Raw genomic sequence first — 23,514 nt, 5'->3', positions numbered from 1 at the left:
CTGTGCCCCAATTCCTCCAGTTTTTACCTTAAATTTGTATGGCCCTAGCCCAATGTCAGAGGGCCTCTTCACAAAGCAGGATTTTGTGCTCATAGTGTTAATTCTGTGTCCATTACACTCTCGACCTCCTCACTGTTGTTTTATCATTCTAAAGCCTATTTTTTCTCATTGCTCAGAGTATTTTTCATTTCAAAAATCAGGAATGAGAGCACAGATTCTCCTCCCTGTAGGACAGCCAGACCTATAGGAAAAAAAAAATGACCTTTGGCTACTCCCTTCTTCAAAACAAGGCTCTCATGGAGGGCAGACCACTGGTAACAGTTCTGCCCATGCAGGCTCTGCTCACCCACAGGAGTGCCTGTGGATGCTCCACAGCTGACAGCAAGCTCAGGCAGGCAGCTGGACCACCCATGTCCTCAGAAAGCAAGTTAAGCCTCCAGCTTTGCAGCCTGAAATGCAGGAGCAAGCCCTCAGTGAGGGCACAGACTTAGGCTTGGAGGACACAAGCCAACAGAGTCAAGATGAAACACATTTCCCAGGAACTTCAGCAGGTCCAAATGTCTGTGTCCAGAGGAACCTGCCCAGACACCCACACACCCAGAGCCACACAAGATGCAGGGTATTGCCTGGCCTGGTCCCCACTGAGGGCCTGGCAAGGGTCTGTCTGCAGCTCATTTTCACACCAACATCCATCAGTTGTGGAGCTCCCACAGCTTCCTCCTGAAAAGTCCATACAAGCCCAAATGTATGGTAAATTCACTTCTGTACTCCATTTGTCCCCACATTAGGGGTCCTGCTTCCCCCTACAGCAAACAGAGGGACTGACTTTGTCTATGAAGCAAGGGGCAACTTCTGTGACAAGGTGTGTTTAAAATCCCGTTCCCGGTACGTGCACGTAGCCAGCAATGGAATGGGAGAACAGCACCTTCATCCAGAGTAAAATCTGCTCCAGGCCAATGCACAGAGGGTTATTCTTGAGGCTTCTCCTCTCCAAAGCAAACAGAAGCATTCCTTATTTCCCCCTGTTTAGTCAAAAAGCCCACCACACATTCCTGGGCACAGGCCTACCCCGAGCCAACCAGGGGGTGAGAACCTCTGCACTGTAGATCCCTGGAAGAAACTGGGCTAACTCAGGAACGTCCCGACAACTGCAACCTCCTGACGGGCACTTCGTGGTCTGGGAAGAGCACCACAGATCTCAAGAGACTTGTTTTCACCTCGTTAAAGCCACCCACAGAATTGGCCTCCATGTTGAGGGTTTTTTAGTAAAAAAATGAAGGAGAGCTGCCCCTGGGGCACGTGGAAGCCGAGCAGGTCCATCCCAGCCATACCTGCCCCAGGCTCCAGCGCTTCTCCCCAGCCACACCTCGCCTGCCGAAATCTTTGTTCCCACAGGGCAAGAAAACGCTGCTGTGGCAACCACCAGACTCCTCCAGGGCGGGGGCACCACCACTGCGCCTCGGGGCTGCAGCAAAGCCATTTTAAAGCTCCCAGAAAAAGAAGATTAGAGAAATGGAAGCCGCAGCACGAGCAAGTCTGAGCTCAGGTAGCGCCGGGGAAGAAGTCTGTGCTCACCACAAGGCTTTGCAAAGCACTCACTTTGTAACTTCACCAGCTCCTCAAACACCACCTGAGACTTCCAATGTGGAGCACAGCAGTGCTTGAGGGCACAGAGATCCTTCCCCCACCAGGAATGAGAGCACAGACATGTTCTGTGCGGGACAGGGAAACTGGACACGGCGTTTTGGGGTTCACGTGAAGGATTTCTGAATTAGAAATCAAGCCCTCAAGCTTTTCGATCAAGCTTTGTCTACTCCAGGCAGCCAGAGAAGAAACCAACCAGCCAAACTCTGCAGGGGTAAACTTTCAGCCTCCCACAGACATGTGAAGGAACTGCCTGGGAAACAAGCACACAGCTATGTTGTGGTCAGAGTTTAAAACCAAAATCCAATTCAACCAGAAAGCTGCAGGTTGCTTTTGCCCTTTTCCCGAAGGAGCTAAATTCAGTGGCACAGAGCAGACAGAGCTGCCCAGCAGAGCCTCCCCCTTATTTGTTATTTTTAGCAATTTAGTCTGACAACGCCTGACAACTAAACAAGCTGAATATAGCAGGAGAGAAGGGGACTATCAGATATTATCAGAGAAAGCACACAGTGATAATCACTTTCTCCACCCCTAATGAAGAATCAATTTTCCATGTCTTTATAACATCATAGAGTTTGTTCTCTTTAAAATGCCACATTTAAAAACAGAATCCATGTAGCCCTACAATGGAAACGGATAACATTTCCTGAAACAAAGCATTGTTCCACCCCTCACATATCATGTTTCCTTAAAAACAAGGGAAGAAAAACATTACTTGGTTTTTCTCCTAATACTGCACAAACATTGCTGAGCTAAAAAGAGTCTGTGCTCATCCCTTTAGAATGCTTTCAAAATAGATTTAACACATACCCCCTGTACCGTGAAACACAACAAGAATTTGATAGTATCAGGGCTGGAAAAATCCAATGGCTCCTGCTAAGCAGGACGTGTCCCATGTCCGTGTGTGAGGGAGCCTCTGGCACCAAATCTCTGGAGGTTTGGGTAAGCCCTGCTGGCACAGCCTGTCAGCAGGCACAGGTGTTGTGCCAGCAAGCCTGGGCAGTTTATTTGGATTCCAAAGGATTATGGACGAGCTGTGAAGCTCAGAATGCTACATGGGTACATATGAAGTCGACAGGCTGAGAAACCTGGGGAGAAGAGAAAGGTCGTGTGGATACCTCACAGCACCTTCCAGGATCTGAAGGGGGCCTAACAGGGAAGCTGGAGAGGGACTGGACTCTTCATCAGGAATTGTAGCGATATGACAAGAAGTAATGGGTACAAATTGAAAGAGGGGAAATTTAGGTTAGATATACAGAAGAAATTCTTTATTGTGAGGGTGGTGAGACCCTGGTACAGGTTGCTCAGAGAAGCTGTGGCTGCCCCATCCCTGGAAGTGTCCAAGGCCAGGTTGGATGGGGCTTGGAGCAACCTGGTCTGGTGAAAGGTGTCCCTGCCCATGGCAGGGGTTGGAATGAGATGAGCTTTAAGGTCTCCTCCAACTCAAACCATTCCATAACTCTATATATACTTACATATTCATTTCCCACACAGCTTTCAGAAGAAGGGTAAAGTTACCTTGGGTTTGCTGCAGAATAACTGACAGCTCTGCACTGTCCCCTCATCCACATCCAGACCCTCTGGAGCTCCCAGAACACAGCTCCTCTCACCAGGTACAACCAACGTGTATTCCAGCCAACATTTATTTTCCCAGCCCTGTACAAGGACAGGTCTGGCTGTCCTTGCTGCTTTGCAAGGAGGCCCAAACCAGCAGTGTCCCATCAATTTTGTGATGCTGCCTTCAAGAAAGCAATGCACCACTGCAACAGCAGAGATTGGAGAGGGGGAAACTGCCAGAGGGAGAAAAGGAGCTTTCAATCCAGGCACAAAAGCCTTCAGAGTTTTCAAAGTTCACTGACAGCTGTGAATGTCAGGAAACCCAGCTCACACCTTTGGAGCAAGTTAGAGCCACATTTCCAGGAACAGGAACAGGCAGCACTCAGGAGCTCTCCTTGCCACGCAGCTGGATGGATTTTCAGCAGAGCTCAGCAGTGCCGTGCTCCTCTGCAAACAGCACTGAGGTGGCAGGGAGAGCATTTCTCAGAATCAGGCATGTATCAAAAAATACATATTTCACAATCCCTTGGCGCTAGTGTCATCACAGCAAGGCACAATTGCCTCAAGCTCAGGCTACATGAGTAACCAGATCAGCCACACCGTCCTGGCCCTGGGGGATTACTCTGACCAGGCCTGATTCAGCTATGCAAAATGAGAAATGTGAGTAAGTAATAAGGTAGTTAACAATGTAAAATATAAACCTAAGCTTTAAAACCCTTCCAGCTTTAATAATGGATGGAGGGAAGCTTTAACCTTTCTTGGTTTGGTATTTATTTTACAATGATGCGGTGGAAGCACAAGGTCACAAAGTTTCACATTCTTTCCTGCTTCGGTCACAACTTGTTTTCAGGACAAGCAAAATCCCCTGCTCCTGTGATAAGTACTCTCTGAGTTGGATTCAGGTATTTCCCCCGAAATGTCAGTTGTCTAAGTGCTTGTCCTCCTCCATGGGGAATCCCTTTTCACAGAACTGCCAGAGCCAGCTGGAAGCAGATCAGTTAAAAGACAGACTTGAATGTTCACTTAAAACAAACTGTCAAACGTTTCGGCAAACTGAGCCCTACTATCCACGATTAAAAAGAAAAACCGACCCACATGGCAACAACCTTTGCACTCCAACCACCTTTTGAGACAGTCACTATTGCTGGGAACTTCAATTCAATGGCCACAACCAGAGACTCAGCAACAGGGAGCTACAAAGCAGAAAAACAACGTTTGCGAAGCAGCCGGGTCTGAGGCTCTGTGTGAGAATGGCAAAGGTTGTAATTTGGGGGGAATTCCATCCATTCTGCCGAACTCAGTGATCAGAAAGTTCAGGAGGTAAGATCACTCCCCATCAGGAACAGGAAGAAACCCAGATGCTGAAGGGCTGAAGGGCACAGTAGCCAAAAAGCTGCCCACAGCCCCTGGAGCTGGCAGAGACCTGAGGGGCAGTTTTAAACAGAGGCTGCCCAGCCACACTCCACCTGCTTCCAAACCCAGAGGTGCTGCCATGAAGTCCTCCAACCCCAGTCACAGGGCTGTCTTTGCACAGTGCCACTGGCATCAGGGATGGTTCCACAGGTGCCAGGATACCATTGCTTTTATCACATAACTGTAAAAATAACTGTGCCTTGCCTCCACACCACCTTAAATATGCAACCTGTCCACGGAGCACTCGTTTGCCCTGAGGTCTCATAAGCAGAAACACAAACCCCCTTAGTGTCTGGCACAGAAAACACTCCAGGCAACACAACCCATGGGGATGGGCTTACTCTGCAGCTCCCCAGGCAGGCTGAGTTTTAAGAAGGAATTAAAAAAAATACAAACTCAACTTCTACTTCAGTGTAAGTAGGGGAGAACAGAGACAGAACTGCACAGGTCTGAGCGGGTTTGAGCACTGACTTCCTATTCCTGCTTGTCCCTGCTTAGCTGGTCTCCACACTCACTTTCTCCAAAACACTAAAGGGATAAGCAGCTTAACACAACTCAGCCTTTGCTTTCCCTGTCATTCCCCAAAGACCGATGAACAGGGGTTTGTATTAATGATACTTTAGGAGCATTAAGAAAAAAAACCACACTAACAGCCTTGGGAAAGTACATTTTGAACATCTTCTCTGAAGAACATGCAGCCATGAGAAGATAGTCAAGATTCACTAGATAGCTCGTTTGAACACTGGAACTTGCGCAGACACTACTTTTTATTTCCTAGATATCCTTCTCTGCCTTGAATACTCCAACCAGATAAACACGAGAACACAGAAGTGCTCTGACCACATTGTCAAAACAAAGTCCCATCTCCCATCTCCTCACAGATCCACTCATCAAGCAGATGCAGAGCAGAAGGACAAGACAGGCCTATATGGTACTTCCTCCTCATACTTTCCCACCCTCCAGACATTTTTAGCTCAGGGACTTCCTGAGCAGGATGCCATTTCTACATATTTGGTAATTCTCAATGGATTTCTCTACCATGAATTTGTGCAATTGTCCTGAGCCAGTGTAACCTTCTAATACCCACAGCACTGGCCAAGTTTCACGTCACTTATCTGCAGCAAATGACCACACCAACATCCTTTTGCTTGTTCTAAACCCTGCTCCTACTAACCCCATTTGAATTCCTCACCCCCAGTTTTCATATCAGGACACAGAGTGAACCATCAATCCCTAAAGGTGTGTAGATCTAGGAAAGGAACCAAGTGCCCTGAGTTACTTGTAGGTTACTTGTAACAGGCTCTCTGTTTCCCCTAGTTACAATCCTTGAGAGTGAAAGTTAACAGATAAAAATGAGATGTAGCAAATAGTATCTTGCTGACCTTCAGTGTCCTACTTTCAGCATTATTACCTGCCAAAACTTACCTCTAATTCCTTAATTTTCTCTTCTGCTATCCTCTGTTTTTCTAAGAGCTGATTATGAATCACTCCTTTGGGCTGGAGAATAAACCTACAAGTAAAAAAAGCAGAGAGAGAGACAACGTTGGATGTTTTTTACAGCTGTGTGCACCCAGCTACACACCAAGTTAAACTACAGCCACCTCTCCTAAGTGTTCATCCTCATCCCTGTGTTTGGGAATGAGGCAAGAGAAATTCCTCTGCCAGCTCACAGAGGTTGGTCCCAAAGGCTCACCAACCTCATCCATGCTCTTGTAGGACAAACATGGATGCACACATATCTTCCCTTGTCATTCAGTGTCCTTGAATGATCTGGAAGCAGTTCTGGCACACAGACAGGGGAGTCTGTCAGCATCTTCTCTTCAATGGGATTTAAACCAGTTGTTTGCATGCAGTCAAGGAAGACTCTTCCAACAGGTAAAAGCCATTTATCACCTGTGTAGTGCTTGCAAGGTGAAAAGACCTGCACAATAAAACCAAAGCTTTCCACAGGGAAAGGCTGAGGGAGGTGGGGTTGTACAACTTGGAGAAGAACAGGCTCTGGGGAGACCTTACTGCAGCTTTTCGACATATAAAAAGGGCTTATATGAAAGAAAGAGAGACTTTTGACCAGGGCCTATCATGACAGGACAAGGAGCAACAGTTTTAAACACAACAGGCCAGGGTTAGGTTGGACATAGGGAAGACAGGTTTTACTGTGAGGGTGGTGAGGACCTGGCACAGGCTGCCCAGAGAAGTTGTGGTTGCCCCATCCCTGGAAGTGTTCAAGGCCAGGTTGGAGCAACATGGTCTAGTGGAAGGTGTCCCTGCCCAGGGCAGGGGGATTGAACTGGATGGTCTGTGAAGATCCTTTACAACCCACACCCTTCTGTGATGTGACAATAGAGAGAGAGGTGCTTCCAGTAGAGAGCCATGGAGCTTTCACAGCTCCAATTCTCAGTCCTTGGCTTTAACCCACCCCTCACTGACCTCCAAATTTCCATGCTTTCACCTGCCAAGGTGTTTTTCTGTGGGAGGAGAAGTGGTTGTTTTTAACTGGAATTGCAGCCACTGGTTTCCACTTGTTCTGTTTTCAATTGTCAAAGGGATTTGAAAGATGCACCCACAACATCTCAGTCCTTGCAGTCCTGCTTACCAGCAAGCAGAAAGCTGCCTGACTCGCTCAGAGGAGCCCCTGAAGGAGCACCAGCATTCAAAGCAGCTCTCCAGCACATGGCACTGTCATCCCAAAAAGAGGTAAAGGACAACTAAGTTCAAACGAATTTGAGGAACCCTCCATGGTTGCTTTTCATCCTTCCAGACATAAAGAATGCACAAGCTGCAGATTCAACCCCTTCCCTACTTAGAAAGTCCCCCAGGGGATTTAGAAGGAGCCTCCACGGGTCATACCAATGAGGTCAAGGTCTCCTCCAGCACCAACTAGGGTCAATGTCTTCCTGCCAGGTGACAGGAGCTCGTGCTTGAACAGTTAAAAAGAGCAGCTTTAGACAGGGCAGAATCAGAGCACATTCCCCGTCTGCTACAGAAAATTCTGAAATCAGTTTGCAGTGTCATCTCCCGCCACAAATTACATTATTAACGTGTTTGCTCAGGGCCTGGTAAACACAAACACAGATCTGCCACTTGGCTGGAACCCCAACGGACTCTGCATGAGCAATGCAACAGCCAAAAGGAAAACTCCCTGCCACACACATTCCTGACACGCATGGGAGCAAATCTGTGGTTAATTATAACAGGTTTCCAATTAAAACTCTCTTTGGGGCTGCTATTAACTGCATGTAGTGATCACCTCCTCCTCCTCCTCCTCCCTCTTCTCTCCCTGTTCCACTTCACCTCCTCTTTTCCACAGGAATTTCCGCTGTATCTTTTATGTCGCAATTTTCTCAAATCTCTCCTTGTTTCTTCCCAGTCTCAGCTCATGTTTATTGCTGGCTTTATCATCTTAATTCTCTATCTGCTTCTGTTCTTACCAACACAGCTCACTTAGACTCTCTCAATCTCCCTTTTCCCACTAGGTACACACAGTGGTAATGGTTTGGGGTCCTAGCACACACCAGGCCGCTGAAGTAAAATGCAGGTTTTGCCCAGTCTTGTGAAAATCAAGTCCAAAACCACCCTTCCAGGAAAGAGGAGTTATTTACATTGCTATTAGATGCAGAGCCAGACAAGAGCTTTTTTTCAGGACCATCAGCAACCACATCATTCTGATGCTCTTACCTCGAGCCTACAACACCAGAATAAAAATCATCAGCCTTCACACACACAGCCCTGTAGATTTTGCAGTGAACACTCAAACTTTGCCTGGTAAATACTCAAGTTTTGCCTTATTTCTGCAGCAGCTGCCATTGGTGAAAACCAAAGCTGCAAGATGCCCTCTGTACACAAAGCCATCAGTCCCTTCCCACGTCACCGCTTCCCCGAGCCTGCCTGTGTATGTGAACATTTCCTGAATTATTTCCTTTTTTGTGGGGGCAGCAAAGAAGAATGGAATCCCTTCTCATTTGCTTCCCCAAATTGTACAGCAAGATTGATCATTTTGGTTTCCCTGACGTCCCTGGTCTAAGAAACAACATTCACCACCAACACAGCTTGAGCAATTTTCCCCGTGCTGCAGCTGGGAAGGTCCCGGCGCTGGGCGATCCCGACCGGCTGGGAACAGCCACGGGCACCAAAACCTCCGACAAACAACCGGCTGACTTCACTTCTATTCTGCAAATGTCAACAGCAGTCACTGGGGAAAATATCCTCCCTCCCAGCCTCCTGCAATGCTCTGGCAGACGTGTGACAGCAAATTAAAATGGGATGGCTGAAGTTAGCACTGACGGGACCTGTGCGGGTAGCCGGGCACAAGCACAACCACCCCCGTTCTGGCTGCTATAAAACAGAGGGCTGGAACCTGTGTCCATTCACACTCTTGCTCAGAAGCAGAGCAGATGTCCCTGCCTTGGCCAGCAGCATCCTGCAGGTCTTCACCAGTACTGTCTTCAAGCCACTCCTTTGAATTCCCTGCCACGAGACCACAGGGCCCTCAGCCCAAAGCACACAGATGCTGCCCTGGAAGCTGCCAAAGGCCAGTTCTTTGAAAGCTGAAGCTATAAATCCAAAATCCACAGTTAACTATTTCAATCTGGCTTCACTTTCCAACATAAGAACGACTCAAAAAACTCATCAGTTTTTTAGCATCTAGTTTGGGATGAACACATGATAGGCCAACACCTTGGCCTAAGTTTTCACCTAAGGAAATAATGTGGTTTATGGTAGCACCTGGAAAAAGCAGAAGCTTGTTCTGCTCATTAAGTAAGAAGTGCTGCAGGGCACTTGTAATAAACCAGAGTTTAAATTTAATCTAAATTCCATTTTTCCAATTACCCTAAGTAATACACCAACTTGACGATTTTTTTTTCTCCTCACCAACCTAGAAAAATAGGTCAGTGTCATTCTGCTGCCTGGTTTCAGTTAAATGAAGTTATTTTATTTACAGATTTTCAAGCTCATGGAAGAACCATGGGAAGTTCTGAGGACTCCACAGCTCTGCTGGAGTCCATGGGAGGCTCCCTGAGTTCTTATGTTGAACTGGGATGGAGTTTAAGTACTTCCAGTCCACAGAATCAAAACCAAATCTTCTCCCAGATAAGTGAGTTCACTCGTATTTGCCTTCTCTCAGTGAAATGTCACAGCACACACTAACCTGTCAAACATGACACCTACACTATAAAATAGTGATTCAAAAACATGTTCAGCACCATGTTCAGTAATTACAAAGCTTAGAAACGCTCATCTCTTCACACAGGAACTTTTATACTGTTGTTAAATTAACATCAGAAATATCTGGGTCAGAATGGACAAGTTCACCCCACCACAGCACCAAAACCTGTCTGAGTTCAGGAAGTGTTCAGACAATGCTCTCAGGCACACAGCATGATCCTTGGGGTGTCCTGTGCAGGGCCAGGAATTGGACTCAGTGATCCTAAGGGATACCTACCAACTCAGCATATTCTAGGATTCAGCTGGCCACCCATTTCAAAGGGAATGGCCAGTAAAAACAGAGCAGGATTTGCCCCATTCCAGAGAACTGATAATTTTTCCAATGTTCCCAGATAATGGTAAAAATAAAACAAAGAAAATTAGAAAAGGAAACTGCAGAGGAGTGGGGTCCTCGAGGACAGCAGTGTTCAGCCAAACCTGGGCTGCCAACAAGAACAGCTCCATGGAGCAGAGCCAAGAGGTTGCCAGTTGGCTGTACCTACGTGCTCCAGTCTCCCAGTGACTTCTGGTTCTCAAGTGCAACACGAGGAACAAAAATAGAGCACGAGGGAACTGAAAGAGAAACCTCGCTCTAAATATTCCCTCTTGTTTCTATTTTCCTCCCTCTGCGAGCTCCACATCAGGAATTTTGTTTCCCCAAGGCAGAGAAAGTGGTTTATATACGCTCTCTGAGGCTCTTGTTTCCTTCTGAAGGGACCTCTTACCCCTTCCCAACTGTAATTTTCTTTCATAATTTTAGTTTGATCAGTGTTTATACTGCACTCCCCGATGCTCTGGCCCAAATGGCCTTCGGGCTCTCATCAGGTCAGCAGTGCTGCCCCACTCCATCATCTGTCTGCTCCTTTGTGTCACACATTCACACCCACAAAGTGATGTTACCCCAGTGTAAGTAATTCCATAACTCAGCCATAACGTTTGCACCAAAATGTACTGTTTATTTGACTTTGAGACATAATATTAGATACTCGAAGTTTTGCCTCTTAATGAATGAGGTTATGGAGATGTTTGTTCAGCACACGCCACTCTTCATTATGACATACAAGTCATTAAAGTTATTAAAGGTGGAGTCCCAGTGATGCTCATAGTTCACGTTTTCCATGAAGAATCCCTACTTTCTTACTTGCAACTGCAACAAACTTCAGCCTTTATGCCTGGAGCTTTCAGCCTCTCCCCTGCTGGTTTAGGGAACATGGTTCCAGTGTCTCTCCTGCCTGCTTTGCCAGTGCAAGAGGCAGTTTGTGTTCAAGCATTAAAACCAGGAGGGAAGGAGCCCCACAACAGACCACGGGGCTCTCTCCAGCCAATCTGCAAACAACCCTTCCCACTTGGCTCCACACAGATCCCTGCAAGAACCAGCACATGGTACCAGGGGAAGCCTAAGCTTTCCCCATGCCAAGATGGATACACAGCCCTCTGCCTAACTCCAGAGAGAGACAACTTTACAGGCAGCAATGTCCAGTGCTATTTTGCCAGAATATTGATGAACAACAGACCTAAAAGTCCATTCACCTGGCTCCCAGCTCACATAAAGAGTCACTGCAAAGTCACTTTACAGTTCTCCTTGGGTCTGGGAAACTCTCTACAAAAACCTAAGCACTAAGATACTGAAAACAAACAACTTTCTCCAAAGCCATAACATTATTTTAACATGTTTATTGTGTTTCTAAACAACCTAACGTGTTGTGGTATAACACAGTAGTTATTTACATGGAAAATGCTGCTCCTTGAAACCAAGCGCTTCCACCAGACTGTTCCGTGAGAAAAGTTGGGCTAAGCTCAGTCATGTCCTTATCTATTTAGAGATGCTTTTTAATTCTGAACTTGCACTGCTGCTCAAGCCTTGAGCAGACTCAGTAGGGGATTACTGCATTTTAAGTACTGTTCAAAGCCAATGGAAGAAAGGCTTCCAAGGAGCTGATCCCAAGCAATCTAGCTTGACTGAACCAAAGCCAGTCATGCACAATTGCCAGAACCCAGTAGTCCCCTTCCACTCTCCCAGGGTCTAATGATGCTTCTGTAAATGATTCTCTAAGCAGCTCATAACAGGCCCTGCTTTTACCCCAGCAAATTCCAGTTTTAGTCATCCCAGATGAATTACCCAGTTCCAAACATGACAAGGAAGCAATATTAAAAAAAAAAAAAAAAAAAAAGAAAGAAAGAAAGAAAGAAAAATCATCACTAATTATAGCTTGTGCTGCCACCCTTCATGTCTAAGGGTTTCACATTTTTTCAGGCTGATTTTGACTTTCCCATCAACAGATCATATGCCTTAACTAGAGCTGGTTCAGAACAGATGGAGCTGGGACAGATGAGTTGAAGCTTTCCCTGTGTTTGCACCTATTTTAGTGGTCAGTCGTCTCTCACTGGGTCGCCCTCGATATATCCGACCCCAACTATTCCCACATACCCCGCAGCAAAACAAATCCCCGCGGCTTACATGGGGAGGATTATACACGAGCACGTTCCGAGGGGCAGCAGTTCGCAGCTCACGTGTCCTTTCCCGCTGCCCTCGGAGAGGTGGCCGAGCACCGGGAGCCGTTTGGGCGGCGGGACCCGCGCGAGCCCAGCCGGCCACACCGGAGCACGCGGAGACGACGGGGATGAGCCGCGCTGGACGCCGGCCAACCCCCGGCTTATGTAGGCCCCAACAAGGGTAACTTTTACTCAGATGAACGTCTGTAAGCCATAAACCTATTTGCTTTAAGGAGCTAAAGGAATTGGACAAAGAGTGCCACCCTGTTTGCCTCCCCAAACCTCTGCTCCGAGCGTCCCGGCGCGTCCGGCCCTGCCGAGGGGTTTGGGTTGTGCTTCGCGCCGTGTTTACATTGAGCTGTCACTTTTTTTTGGGGGGGATCTGTCAATAGCTACAGCATATTACATTACCCCAAGCCAAGATAGCAACACAGCTTGCAAACAGCAGTTTCTGCATTGCCAGACACTTAACTAGATGGTAGATTTATACCATTGTTCATGCTTGGTTCTTTAAAAAAAGCAAGCAGGAATATACCTCTAAGTGTTTATTAAATATAGAACAGCCCAAAATAATAACATAGTACTGTGGTCTGCTTTTAACAAACATCATAAATTCTTTTAGAAGGCTCAATCGACATAAATGGAATTCAAAAAAAAAAAAAAAAGGCAACAAATGCCTCCCTTCTATCATACAGGAATTCATAACATCTGAGTTCCAAACCAGTGGGAAAACAGCAAGTACGACACGAGTTCATGGAATTGAAATCCCTGTGAGTAGTTTCTCTTTACTGTAGTCCTGGTTTGGTGTTTTTATCTTCTAATTTTGCTTTAATATCATTCATTAGTACGTAGAAATGATGAGCTGTAGCTTGTTTAAGCCAGGGGAACTCAGAGGACAACAACACTCCAACCAGCACATGCACCTCAAATAGACTTCTTGCAGTCTGGGTTGTGCCATATTTGAAAGTTGCAAGCAGCAGAAAACAGAAACAATTTTTCCAATAATAGGGAGTCAAGATCCATTTCTAAAGTCTGGTCTATTTTTAAGAATTCCCCACAAATTCCTATGGAAGAATGTTTAAAAAAAAATAAAAACTCCAACACTTCATGAACATGCACCAAGGAAAACATAAACAAGCAAATGTTGGTGTGATTACCCTGGTCAACCAATCCTAAAGAAATTTCTATTTTAATTTTTTTTTTCCTATTGGTAAATCTTTTGTGGTCAGAAAGGTGAACTTTGCAGTAGCAAATGAAGTGACATGGAGATACTGCTACACTTTGACAGGCAAACTTACGCCCTTCTTGGCAGCAGCCCTTCCCCAAGAACCTGTACAGGAAAACTAGTAAAATCTGGATACACCTCTTTTGAAAAGCAAATCCATCCATGGTTGCAATAAAAGAATTAAAAAAAAAAAAAGCTTTCTGCCTTGCCCGGCAGGAAACCTTTGAAATGCAAAGTGAGGAGGAAGACCCAGCTTGTGGATAAACAGCACAGCCTTGGCTTCTGCACATCCCAAATCCTGCTACAACAAAGCATCAAAGCACTACAGCAAACATCACAGCAGTGGAGGCAAAGATAACCCAGCCAAAAGAATTCAAGCATAACACTAATAGACAGATATTTCTGGATTCTGGAGCTAAATTAGCCAGCACCAAAACAATCACACTGCTGTGTCCTAATCAGCAAGAACAAACTTCTTAGAATCAGCATCTGGGGACCAAAAAAAGGCTGGCTGTTATTTTGGAAAATCATTTCTTCTCAGAAAGCCTGAGTTATTTATTTTTCTCCCAAACTGGCTGAAACATTCTGTTAATTCAGCAAATAGTTTTGGAGAAAACAAAGTAAGAATTCGAGACAGAAGTCGTCTTGCATTTGGTTCAAGATTTGATGCAGCACTTTGGTTTTTGCATCTCTGTATTAAACTTGGTGTTAAATACAGTTCTCATCCCACAGGATGGGTTTCCTTGTGTTTCATTCAGTGTTTTAATGCAGAGGTCATGAATGAACTCCTCTTTCTTTCAGGCTTTGAACAGGCAGCAAGGTCAGGATGCTCAGAACTAAACTTCTCTTTTGTTTTAAGGCTGTTCCACATAAATTTTGTATGTTATTCTGACATACACACACCAGCTCAGAGATCCAAGAGCTGTGGGCCCTGAGTACCTTGTCACACCCTCCCTGCTGGCTGGATATCCATTGACTCCACACCTGGAAGGGCATCCTCAAAGCAAGACAGGGAGTGAATGGGGACCCTCCCAGTATTTCTTTGGTCCAGTGATATGGCCACTCTCTTCTGCTGCAGGAAAGCCACATCCTCTGAGCTAAACCAGAGAAATAGCTCTAGCATTCAGCATTTCCCCAGGGACTCTCACCCTTTATTCCAGTATTTCCTTCAGGAAATGGGGAAAGAGACTCAAAATACAGCACTTTAAATTCACTAAATTTTAAAATAAATGGAAGCTTCTTGCTGTTTTAGAATACCAGAGTAGCATTTTAAGTGCTTGGAGAACTTCAGAAATCAGTCAGTCATGTTCCATAATGGTTTTGCACAGTCATTTGCCACAGCAAGTCACAAAAGCAGGAGCAGTTTAAGCTCCTCAAAAAACATTTAATACTTGTCTAGCATGTATTCAAACAGAACTCTGAGCCCCTGAACCAACAGATGGGTTGTATTTGCAAGGCAGCCCAGCTTCCTTCTTTCTGGAGGCAGGGACAAAACCAAGGTGCCTTTTTACAGCCCTCACTCCCCACAACAAGTGCAAGGCTTTGTGAAGGCCCTGGCATCTCCATGGCAGCACATTGCCTCTGGATCACAGCAGATCAAACTGCCTCTTCTAGCAACAAGGGCAGTTTGCAGGAGCAGCCCATCTCCCTCCTTACCCTTCCTTTCTCCACTTAGATTTCATCCCCTCTAAGTTTACTCAGGTATCTCCTTTCTCTGTGTTGTCTGTTGTCAGGTGGGGGAAAAGTTAGGGATAAAGAAAATAATGGAACAAACTTGTTTGAATGTCATAGTCCCAGTCCCAAGAGAAAAATGTTCCTAAAGAGTTAAATGTCCCCAGGCAAGGGAGACAAGGATCGAGGAAAAGCTGTATGGCTAATCTTCTATCAGAACACCCACACAGTAGGTGGGGGACTACAACCAGCAGGCTTATTTCAAGAAGGGATAAGTAAAAGACCTATTTTTATTTTCAACTAGCTACTAGCTATTATTTTTATTTTAAGACCCTTGTTTCTGTTGCTTATGCATTTGACAAACACAGACTTATCAGGCGGTCCAAGTTCTCTTGTCTAAAGCTGATTTTTTAAAGAAATGCAGCTGTTTCCTAGAACAGGGTAGATAGACATCTTGCACATGGAAATCTTTTCTCCTCTGACGTTTTGGTATTGCATGGAGGAATTATGTAGAGCAGCAGGGCAGGAGAGCTGTAACTGGACCAAGATATCCAGGAGATTACAAACCAACAGCCCAGGGCAGCAGGAATAAGACCAAGAACTATGCGGGGGAAGGGCAGTGGAGGGAATGTGTTTGAGAAATCAGATGTCAAGTTGGAAAAGGAGCCTCTGCCCACAAGAACAAGCTCCCTTTCTGAGCTGGAACCAAATTCATGAGTCCAGACTCCCAGCATCCCAGTGCTGTCAGCAGAAAGCACGGAGCCCACAGACCAGCTATGCTCCTCTCACAGGGGATGACAAACCAGCTGCTGCCCTTCACTTCACTGACCAAATCACAGGCAGCTGTACAGACAACTACTGCATCACCCCTGTGTGCATCAGTCTCATTTTTGGTTTCCATGAGAGCTCTCTAAAAAGATCGTGCAAACTTTTACAGACCCACTCACACCTGACACTGTGAAGATCAGGCTGCAGAAGTGAGTAGCTCAAAAGGAAGAAAAACCTGAAACAAAAAACAACTGGGTGATGGAAAACCTTTTGGCTTATGCCCATTTAACCTTTGATTTCTCAGCTCTCAGCACCCCTGGCCTCATCCAACATACAGCAGAAACAGTGGTCAAGCAGCTGGATGCAAATTTTGTTTTCTTCACAGCTCAGTGCCTAAGTAACTGCTACACACACCAGACTTACTGTGGAAAATAAATCTTCCCTTTTTCAATAGCTGTGTGGAAGAGCTTCAAGTCTATAAACCACTTACTGACCAGAGGCTGATAGCAACATGCTGGTCCCTGGAATTCATGTCAGCACTGAATTCAAACGCTTCTTGAACTCTGTCAGGCTTGGTGCTGTGCCCACTGCCCTGGGGAGTTTGTTCAGTGCCCAAACACCCTCCAGGTGAAAAACCTTTTCCTGAGATCCAACCCAGACCTCCCCTGACACAGCTCCATCCGTTCCCCCAAGTCCTGTCACAGGTCACAAGAGTGAAGAGATCAGTATCTGCCCCTCCACTGCCCCTCATGAGGATGTTGAAGACCACAACGAGGTCTGACCTCGGTCTCCTCTTCTCCAGACTGAACAAACCAAGTGCCTTCAGCTGCTCCTCATAAGGCTTCACCTCCAAACCTTTTAGCATCCTCATGTCCCTCCTTTGGATACCCTCCAATAGCTTAATGTCTTTTTGATATTGTAGTGCCCCAAACTTCCCCCAGAACCCAAGGTGAGGCCACAGAGAGCAGAGCAGGATAATCCCCTCTCTCACCTGGCAATGCTGGGCCTGATGCCCCCAGGACAGGGTTGGCCCTCCGGGCTGCCAGGGCACTGCTGACTCATGTCCAACTGGCCATTGACCAGGACCCCCAGGGCCCTTTCCCAGCACTGCTTTCCAGCCTCTCATTCCCAATCTGTCCATACATCCAAGGTTGTCCCATCCCAGGGGCATAATCCAGCACTTCCCCTTGTTGAACTTCATATGGTTGGTGATTGCCCATCTCTCTGATTTATCAAGGTCTCTCTGCAGGGCCTCTCTGCCCTTGAGGGAGTCGGCAGCTCCTCCCAGTTTAGTGTGGGCAAACTTACTCAGTATCCCCTCCAGTCCCACCTCCAAGTCATTTCTGAAGATGTTGAAGAGCACGGGGCCTACGATGGAGCCCTGTGGAACCCACCAGTGACAGGTCACCAGCCTGATGTCACTGTCACCCTTTGTGCCCAACCCACGAGCCAGTTGCTCACCCACCACATGATGTGTTTATCCAGCTGTGGGCTGGACAGTTTGTCCAGAAGGATCCCATGAGAGACAGTATCAAAGGCTTTACTGAAACCCAAAAAGATCACATCTACTGGCTTTCCTAGATCAGCTAGGCTGGGTTACCCTGTGCTAGAAGGACATCAGGTTTGAGGAGCAGGACTTTCCCCTCCTGAAGCCGTGCTGGCTGTGCCTGCAGCACCTGTCAGCTCCTCAGCAGCCGGGCCCCAGGGCCACACTGAGCCTTCCCCACGGAGAGGGGCCATGGAGAAGCCACTCGGATTTCACAGACCAGCCTATAGTTAGTAACTGAACCATGAAGATTAAGCCTTGCATGTCCTTCAGCTCTTTAGGAGTCTTTTGACATGGGAATCACAGCTGAGCACATTCTGCAGGGATCTGCACTGGTAGAATCAAACACACACCTCACACACATCCAAACAGTGAAAATGCAGCTGCATCAAGGGATGTGCAGCAGGGACTGCTGTCTTTAGGGGTCCAGGAAAGAGCTTACAGTGACTGATGATGTCTCATTTTCAAACAAAACCAGGAATCACAGTAAAAGCAACAATGCATTTAAGTCCCAGGAATGATCAAGGACATTTAATCCTCTCTCAGGTTTCACTTGCGTAGGGTTCAGCCTCCGAAAATCTGAACTGCTCTTTAAAAAAAAAAAGTCAAAATCATATTATTACAGCTGTCCTGTAAAATAGTGTAACGGCACAGAGTCATTTTATAGGGATAACAGCTGGGATAACACACTATACTTGCAGAAAACCTTGAACATAAAGCTGTGCTACAGCATTTGTTTGATTTCTTTCTTATATTTTCTCTTTGCAAGCATTCTCCCATTTGCAGCCCAAGTAAACTGATGATAAAGCAATATCAAACCAAAACTGAGTGTCTATTTTGGCATGGCATGACAAACTGCAGTGCTCTCCTCACTGTGCCCTGCACAAGTGCCAGACATTTTTCTGCTGTAAATAAGGATCTTGTCCAGGTTATGGGGTAGAAGAATGTAAAGGGAAAGGTCTGAAATATTCAGACAGAATTCTGAAGCTTAAACTTTCAACATAGTTCTCAAAGCAACACGATGATATCAGCTCCCAAATAGCCTAAGCAGAAGTCCTGCACAGTGGTAGCTGTCTCAGGCTACGTAACAGGCCTTTCAAAAGAGTATGAAGTAACAGAAGTGCAATGTATTTGGCCAGATGCCAGCCCTCAGATGATATCCCAGCCTCAGGGATATGTACAGTACACAGCAATTCATCAGCTCATACTATGTGGCACTGACATTTCTTGTGTCAAACCAGAAATAGCTTCGGCAAGAGTAAATTGAGTCCCACATGTGGAGGCCGGGAAGGCTTTGGTTTGTCACACAAACTGCAATATTTGCCAAAAAAAAAAAAAAAAAAAGGAAGACCGAGTTGAGGAACAAAAAAATGGACTTTCACATTCACCAGCAGTGCAGGGAAAGCCTTTTGGGAAGGGAGGAGGCTCAAGATTGGGGTTCAGAGAACAAAAACCACACAACTGTTTTCCAAGTAACGCGGAAGGAAGTGCCCAACTGGACAGAGTTCCTCCCAGCCTGCAGCACATCACCACTGCTCTCTGAGCCTTCAAATTCCACGAAAACCTCGAGTATCTTGTCCTGCAGAACTGTAGGACAGAGCCCAAAACACCAAAGCTGGACAAAAAAAACAGAGAGACCCTACCAGAAGCCACATTCTAAGTAGCAACTTAAATGGGTTGGAGAAATAAAAAAAGGAAATTAAAAAAAAACCAACACTGGAGCACAGGAATAGAAGCAGAAAACTTATTTCAAAGAACTGAGCTATTCAAGCAGAAGAGCTCTGACAATCAGAGTCAATGCTGACGCAAACCTCCACCCTTCCTGGGTAACTGGAACTCTTTAGAGCTTCAACATTTGCGTGCTGGACTACGCAAATGAAATTAAGACATCACAAACATCCCTTTGGTGGCCAAACTCCACATCCATGCAAGCCAATGAAGCCAACAAATTAAAACATCTGCTATTCCACTTCACAGAACACGGCTTCAAAGTCCAGAAGAACCATAGTGACCACCTCCTTTGGAACAAAAGATGCCAGACTGCCCTTGGATTTTAATTCCTGCTCAAGGGCTGCTTTAGCCTGCTTTGCTAAAAGCCCAGATTTCAGCAATAAATCCTCTACTAGGGGTTGGAATGGGCTCCAGGAAGTGCCTCATGTTCTCTGCACTAGGAGGTGGCACAGATCACACCAATTGGCAAGGCAGCTTCAGCCCCACATCCAGGCCAGGCAGAGCTCACAGAAATATCCTGTCAAGCTTAGGCAGGACAAAAAAAAAAAAAAAAGTTAAAACAGAGTGACTGAGTAGTGTTCAGAAGAAGAGCAGTCTCTCAATCTATATTTGCACAGCCACTAGTACAGCAAAGCCCATGAAGAGTTCAGTTTTTAAATACTATCATAATGCAAATATTTTCCCTGCTGGCGCCTCTGCCATCCCTGACGAGCCAGAGCTGCCAGGGCACCTGGCTGGTCATGGAAAAGAAAACAGGACTCCCAGAAGACTGTGGCTCCTGCAGCTCCTTCACAGGAGCTGTAAATGGCTTAGGACACATAGAAGGTGTCTCTTACCCCTAAGGAGGAGGCAGAAGCAGAAAGCAGAAAAATGTTCTTTAGCCACCACCCAAACACCCCCTGCTCCCCACATCTGATTCACAAGCAGGATTACTTTGCAACAAAACACTAATACACTCACACTTCTAAGGTACCTAGAGGGACTTCTCCACATAGAAGTATTCTGTACTTTTGGATTTTAAAAAAGCCTTAGAAAAACGTGTTGACTCCTAAATTATCTTCTGCTCTTCACCTGTCTGCTCTTTGACAAACCAAACAGAAAAAAACCCTCTTGAGACATCTCATGACTACTCCAAACACGAGTGTTTATTACATCTACAGCCTGCCCAGGTCAATCAGTTGCCTCTTGCAAGGGACCAGAATGTGTCTCATTTTAAGGTGCCAGGCACCAGCATCCCCACCAAACCCAGCACTTAATGCACCTACTTGGAAAAGTTTATTTAGTGGGAACCAGGAAGGGGACTGTCACTCTGAACAGCTCCATTAGCCTGGGTACAACTTCACCTGAAAAGCCTCAGCAAAAGGCAAAGTACACACCATTCCTGGCTTCCCAGTCCTGCCACCTCCCTACAACTCGGTCAGGAGATTGCATGGGCCAATGGATCAGGGACTTGCAGCCTGACCTGGCTCACTGCTTGGCCCTGTGATCATCCCCTTTGACATGGAGAAGGTGGGGTAAACAGGGTGGGGGAGAGTTCAATACAATCACCCCTTCTGGCAGCAGTCAGAGCAGATCCACCGTTTCGCAAACCACGTCCCGAGATGAGCAGTCATCACTGTTACCCAACACACGAGAGACAGGAGAGAAAAATCACAGCAGTGGAAAAATCCTGTTTCTCAAATCAGAAACACAGAAATCTAGTGTGATACTTGCCAAGCAAGCACGTGGTTCAGATTTGAAACCACTTTGTACGGTCTTGTATCAGAGGCTGCTGAAGTCCCACCAAAGTGTGTTGGGAAAATGAATCAACGCACCTCCAGTCTCGTTTAAGGTGTTTCTTTTGACAGCCACTCAACACATGAGGCACATCTTTAGCGCACTGGGAGTAGCCACACAAGCCTTATGCTCACTTCCAAAAGTTTGAAAATATCCAAGCAACGACATTAGATCCATTCCTTGGTACGACGCTGCAAAGGGCATTTCTGTAGAACATGAACCGTGCACAGGGGGTGCACAGAGGAAATTACTGACTCTGGACAGATCTGTGAGAGCCTTCTCACAAACGCATCCTCAAACACCTCCAGGGATGGTGACTCCCCCACTGCCCTGGGCAGCCCATTCCAATGCCTAATCACCCTTTCTGTGAAGAAATTCTTCCTGATGTCCAACCTAAACCACCTCTGGTGTAGCTTAAGACTATGTCCTCTTGTCCTGTCCCTTGTTCCCTGGGAGCAGAGCCCGACCCCCACCTGGCTCCACTCTCTTGTAGAGAGTGAGGAGGTCCCCCCTGAGCCTCCTTTTCTCCAGGCTGAGCCCCTCCAGCTCCCTCAGCCCCTCCTGGTGCTCCAGCACCTTCCCCAGCCCCATTGCCCTTCTCTAGACTTGCTCCAATGTCCTTCCTGAATTTGGGATCCCCTCTGCCCACACACAGAGCCGGGGTCACCCCCTCTCAGCGGGTACTCACATCCTTCCCACGCCCTCGTACATGCGGGTCTCGTCCACCAGCATCATCACCTCGGTGTCGGTGAGGTGGGCGTGCTTCTTGGTCTTGCTGAGCTGCTCGATCTGCAGGTCGGCCAGTTTCACCTTCTGCTGCGTGTCCATCACCTTGGCCTGCAGCTCCGTGAAGGCCTGGCCAGGGGAGGGAGGTGGAGTGAGGGGTGTCCAGGCGGGCAGCAGGGGCACAACCAGACCAGGGATGTGGGGAAGGAGGGGATCAGCCGAGGGGACACGTTGGGGAGGACACAGGGGTAGGGGGACTGAGGACACAGGAGACACAAATAGGTGGGGAGACACAGTGGGACACACACATGGGTGAGGGGACACACAAGGAGGAGGACACCTGACACACACGTGGGTGGGGAGACACAGTGGGACACACAGGGATGAGGGAACACACAAGGGGGACGATGTGGGAGACACACATGGGTGGGGGAACACAGAAGACACACACATGGGTGGGGGGACACAGTGAGACACACAAGTGAGGGGACACATGATACACACATGGGTGGGGGGACACAGTGGGACACACATGGGTGGGACACAAACGAGTGAGGGAACACACAAAGGGGATGACATGGGAGACATATGGGGGGGACACAGTGAGACACATACGAGTGAGGGGACACATGATACACACGTGGGTGAGGGGATACACGAGACACACGTGGGTGAGGGGATACACGAGACACACATACGGGTGGGGGACCACACGGTGAAGGGACACGGGTGGGGACACAAACACAGGGAGGAGGACACGGGTGGGGACATACGGGTAGGGGGACATGGTGGGACACATACACACGGGTGGGACACACGCGTGGCCAGGGGGACACAGAGGGCAGGCGGACACGGGTGGGGGGGAAAACACGGATGGGGAACGACACATGGGTCGGGGGGGGACATGGGGAACACGGGGGACACACACACGAGTGGGGGTGACACGGGGGGAGTGGACACACGGTGGGGACACACACGGGATGAGGGGACATACACGGGGTGGGAGGAACCGGGGGAGGGGGGAACACAGGCGGTGGGGGGACACGAGGGACGCGCACACACACGGAGCACACGCGGGCGGGGATACGCGGGCAGGGGGACATGGGGAACGCACACGCGGACGGGGGGACACGGGCAGGAGCACACACAGGCGGGAGGACACACGGTGGGGGGCACGGGAGGGACAAACACACGGGTGGGGATCTCGTACCTTCTTCAGCTCCAGGTCCACGGGCGCCGCCATCTTGTCCCCGCACGGCGCATGCGCGGCCGAGGGGGCGGTCCCGGCGGCTCCTGAGGGACCGGCCGGGGCTTCCCCGGGGAGGCAGAACCGTCCCTGCCTTGGAATCACGGAATGCGGAGGAGTTGGAATGGTCCTTAAAGGCCATCTAGCCCCATCCCCCCATCGTGGACAGGGATACCTTCCACTGGACCAGGTTGCTCCGAGCCCCGTCCAACCTGGCCTTGGACACTTCCAGGGATCCAGGGGCAGCCACAGCTTCTCTGGGCAACCTGTGCCAGGGCCTCCCCACCCTCACAATAAACAATTTATTCTGTGTATCTAACCTAAATCTCCCCTTTTTCAGTTTGTACCCATTACTTCTTGTCCTGTCACTGCAGTTGCTGACGAAGAGTCCCTTCACCGACCTCCCCGTAGACCCCTTCAGATCCTGGAAGGTGCTGTGAGGTCTCCACTCAGCCTTTCCTTCTCCAGGCCAAACAGCCCCAGTTTTCTCAGCCTGTCTTCATAGGGGAGGTGCCC

General features: G+C 47.7%; 1 protein-coding gene across 1 annotated transcript in view; it reads right to left on the bottom strand.

Annotated features, from left to right (window-relative positions):
* Positions 1-23,101, bottom strand: part of PFDN1 (prefoldin subunit 1) — a 33,283-nt gene extending 10,182 nt beyond the window's left edge. The window contains exons 1-3 of the mRNA XM_051793757.1: positions 22,963-23,101; positions 21,715-21,881; positions 6,040-6,124 (exon numbers count right to left, since the gene is read on the bottom strand). Coding sequence (XP_051649717.1) covers positions 6,040-6,124; positions 21,715-21,881; positions 22,963-22,995 — 285 coding nt within the window. The 5' untranslated portion in view covers positions 22,996-23,101. The remainder of the gene's footprint in view (positions 1-6,039; positions 6,125-21,714; positions 21,882-22,962) is intronic.
* Between the last annotated feature and the right edge of the window lie 413 nt (positions 23,102-23,514).

The sequence above is a fragment of the Manacus candei genome, unplaced genomic scaffold, assembly GCF_025592945.1.
Source record: "Manacus candei isolate 608988 ecotype Guabito, Panama unplaced genomic scaffold, ASM2559294v1 h1tg000037l, whole genome shotgun sequence".
NCBI classification, from domain to species: Eukaryota; Metazoa; Chordata; class Aves; order Passeriformes; family Pipridae; genus Manacus; species Manacus candei.
This window is presented reverse-complemented; position numbering and strand designations above follow the sequence as displayed.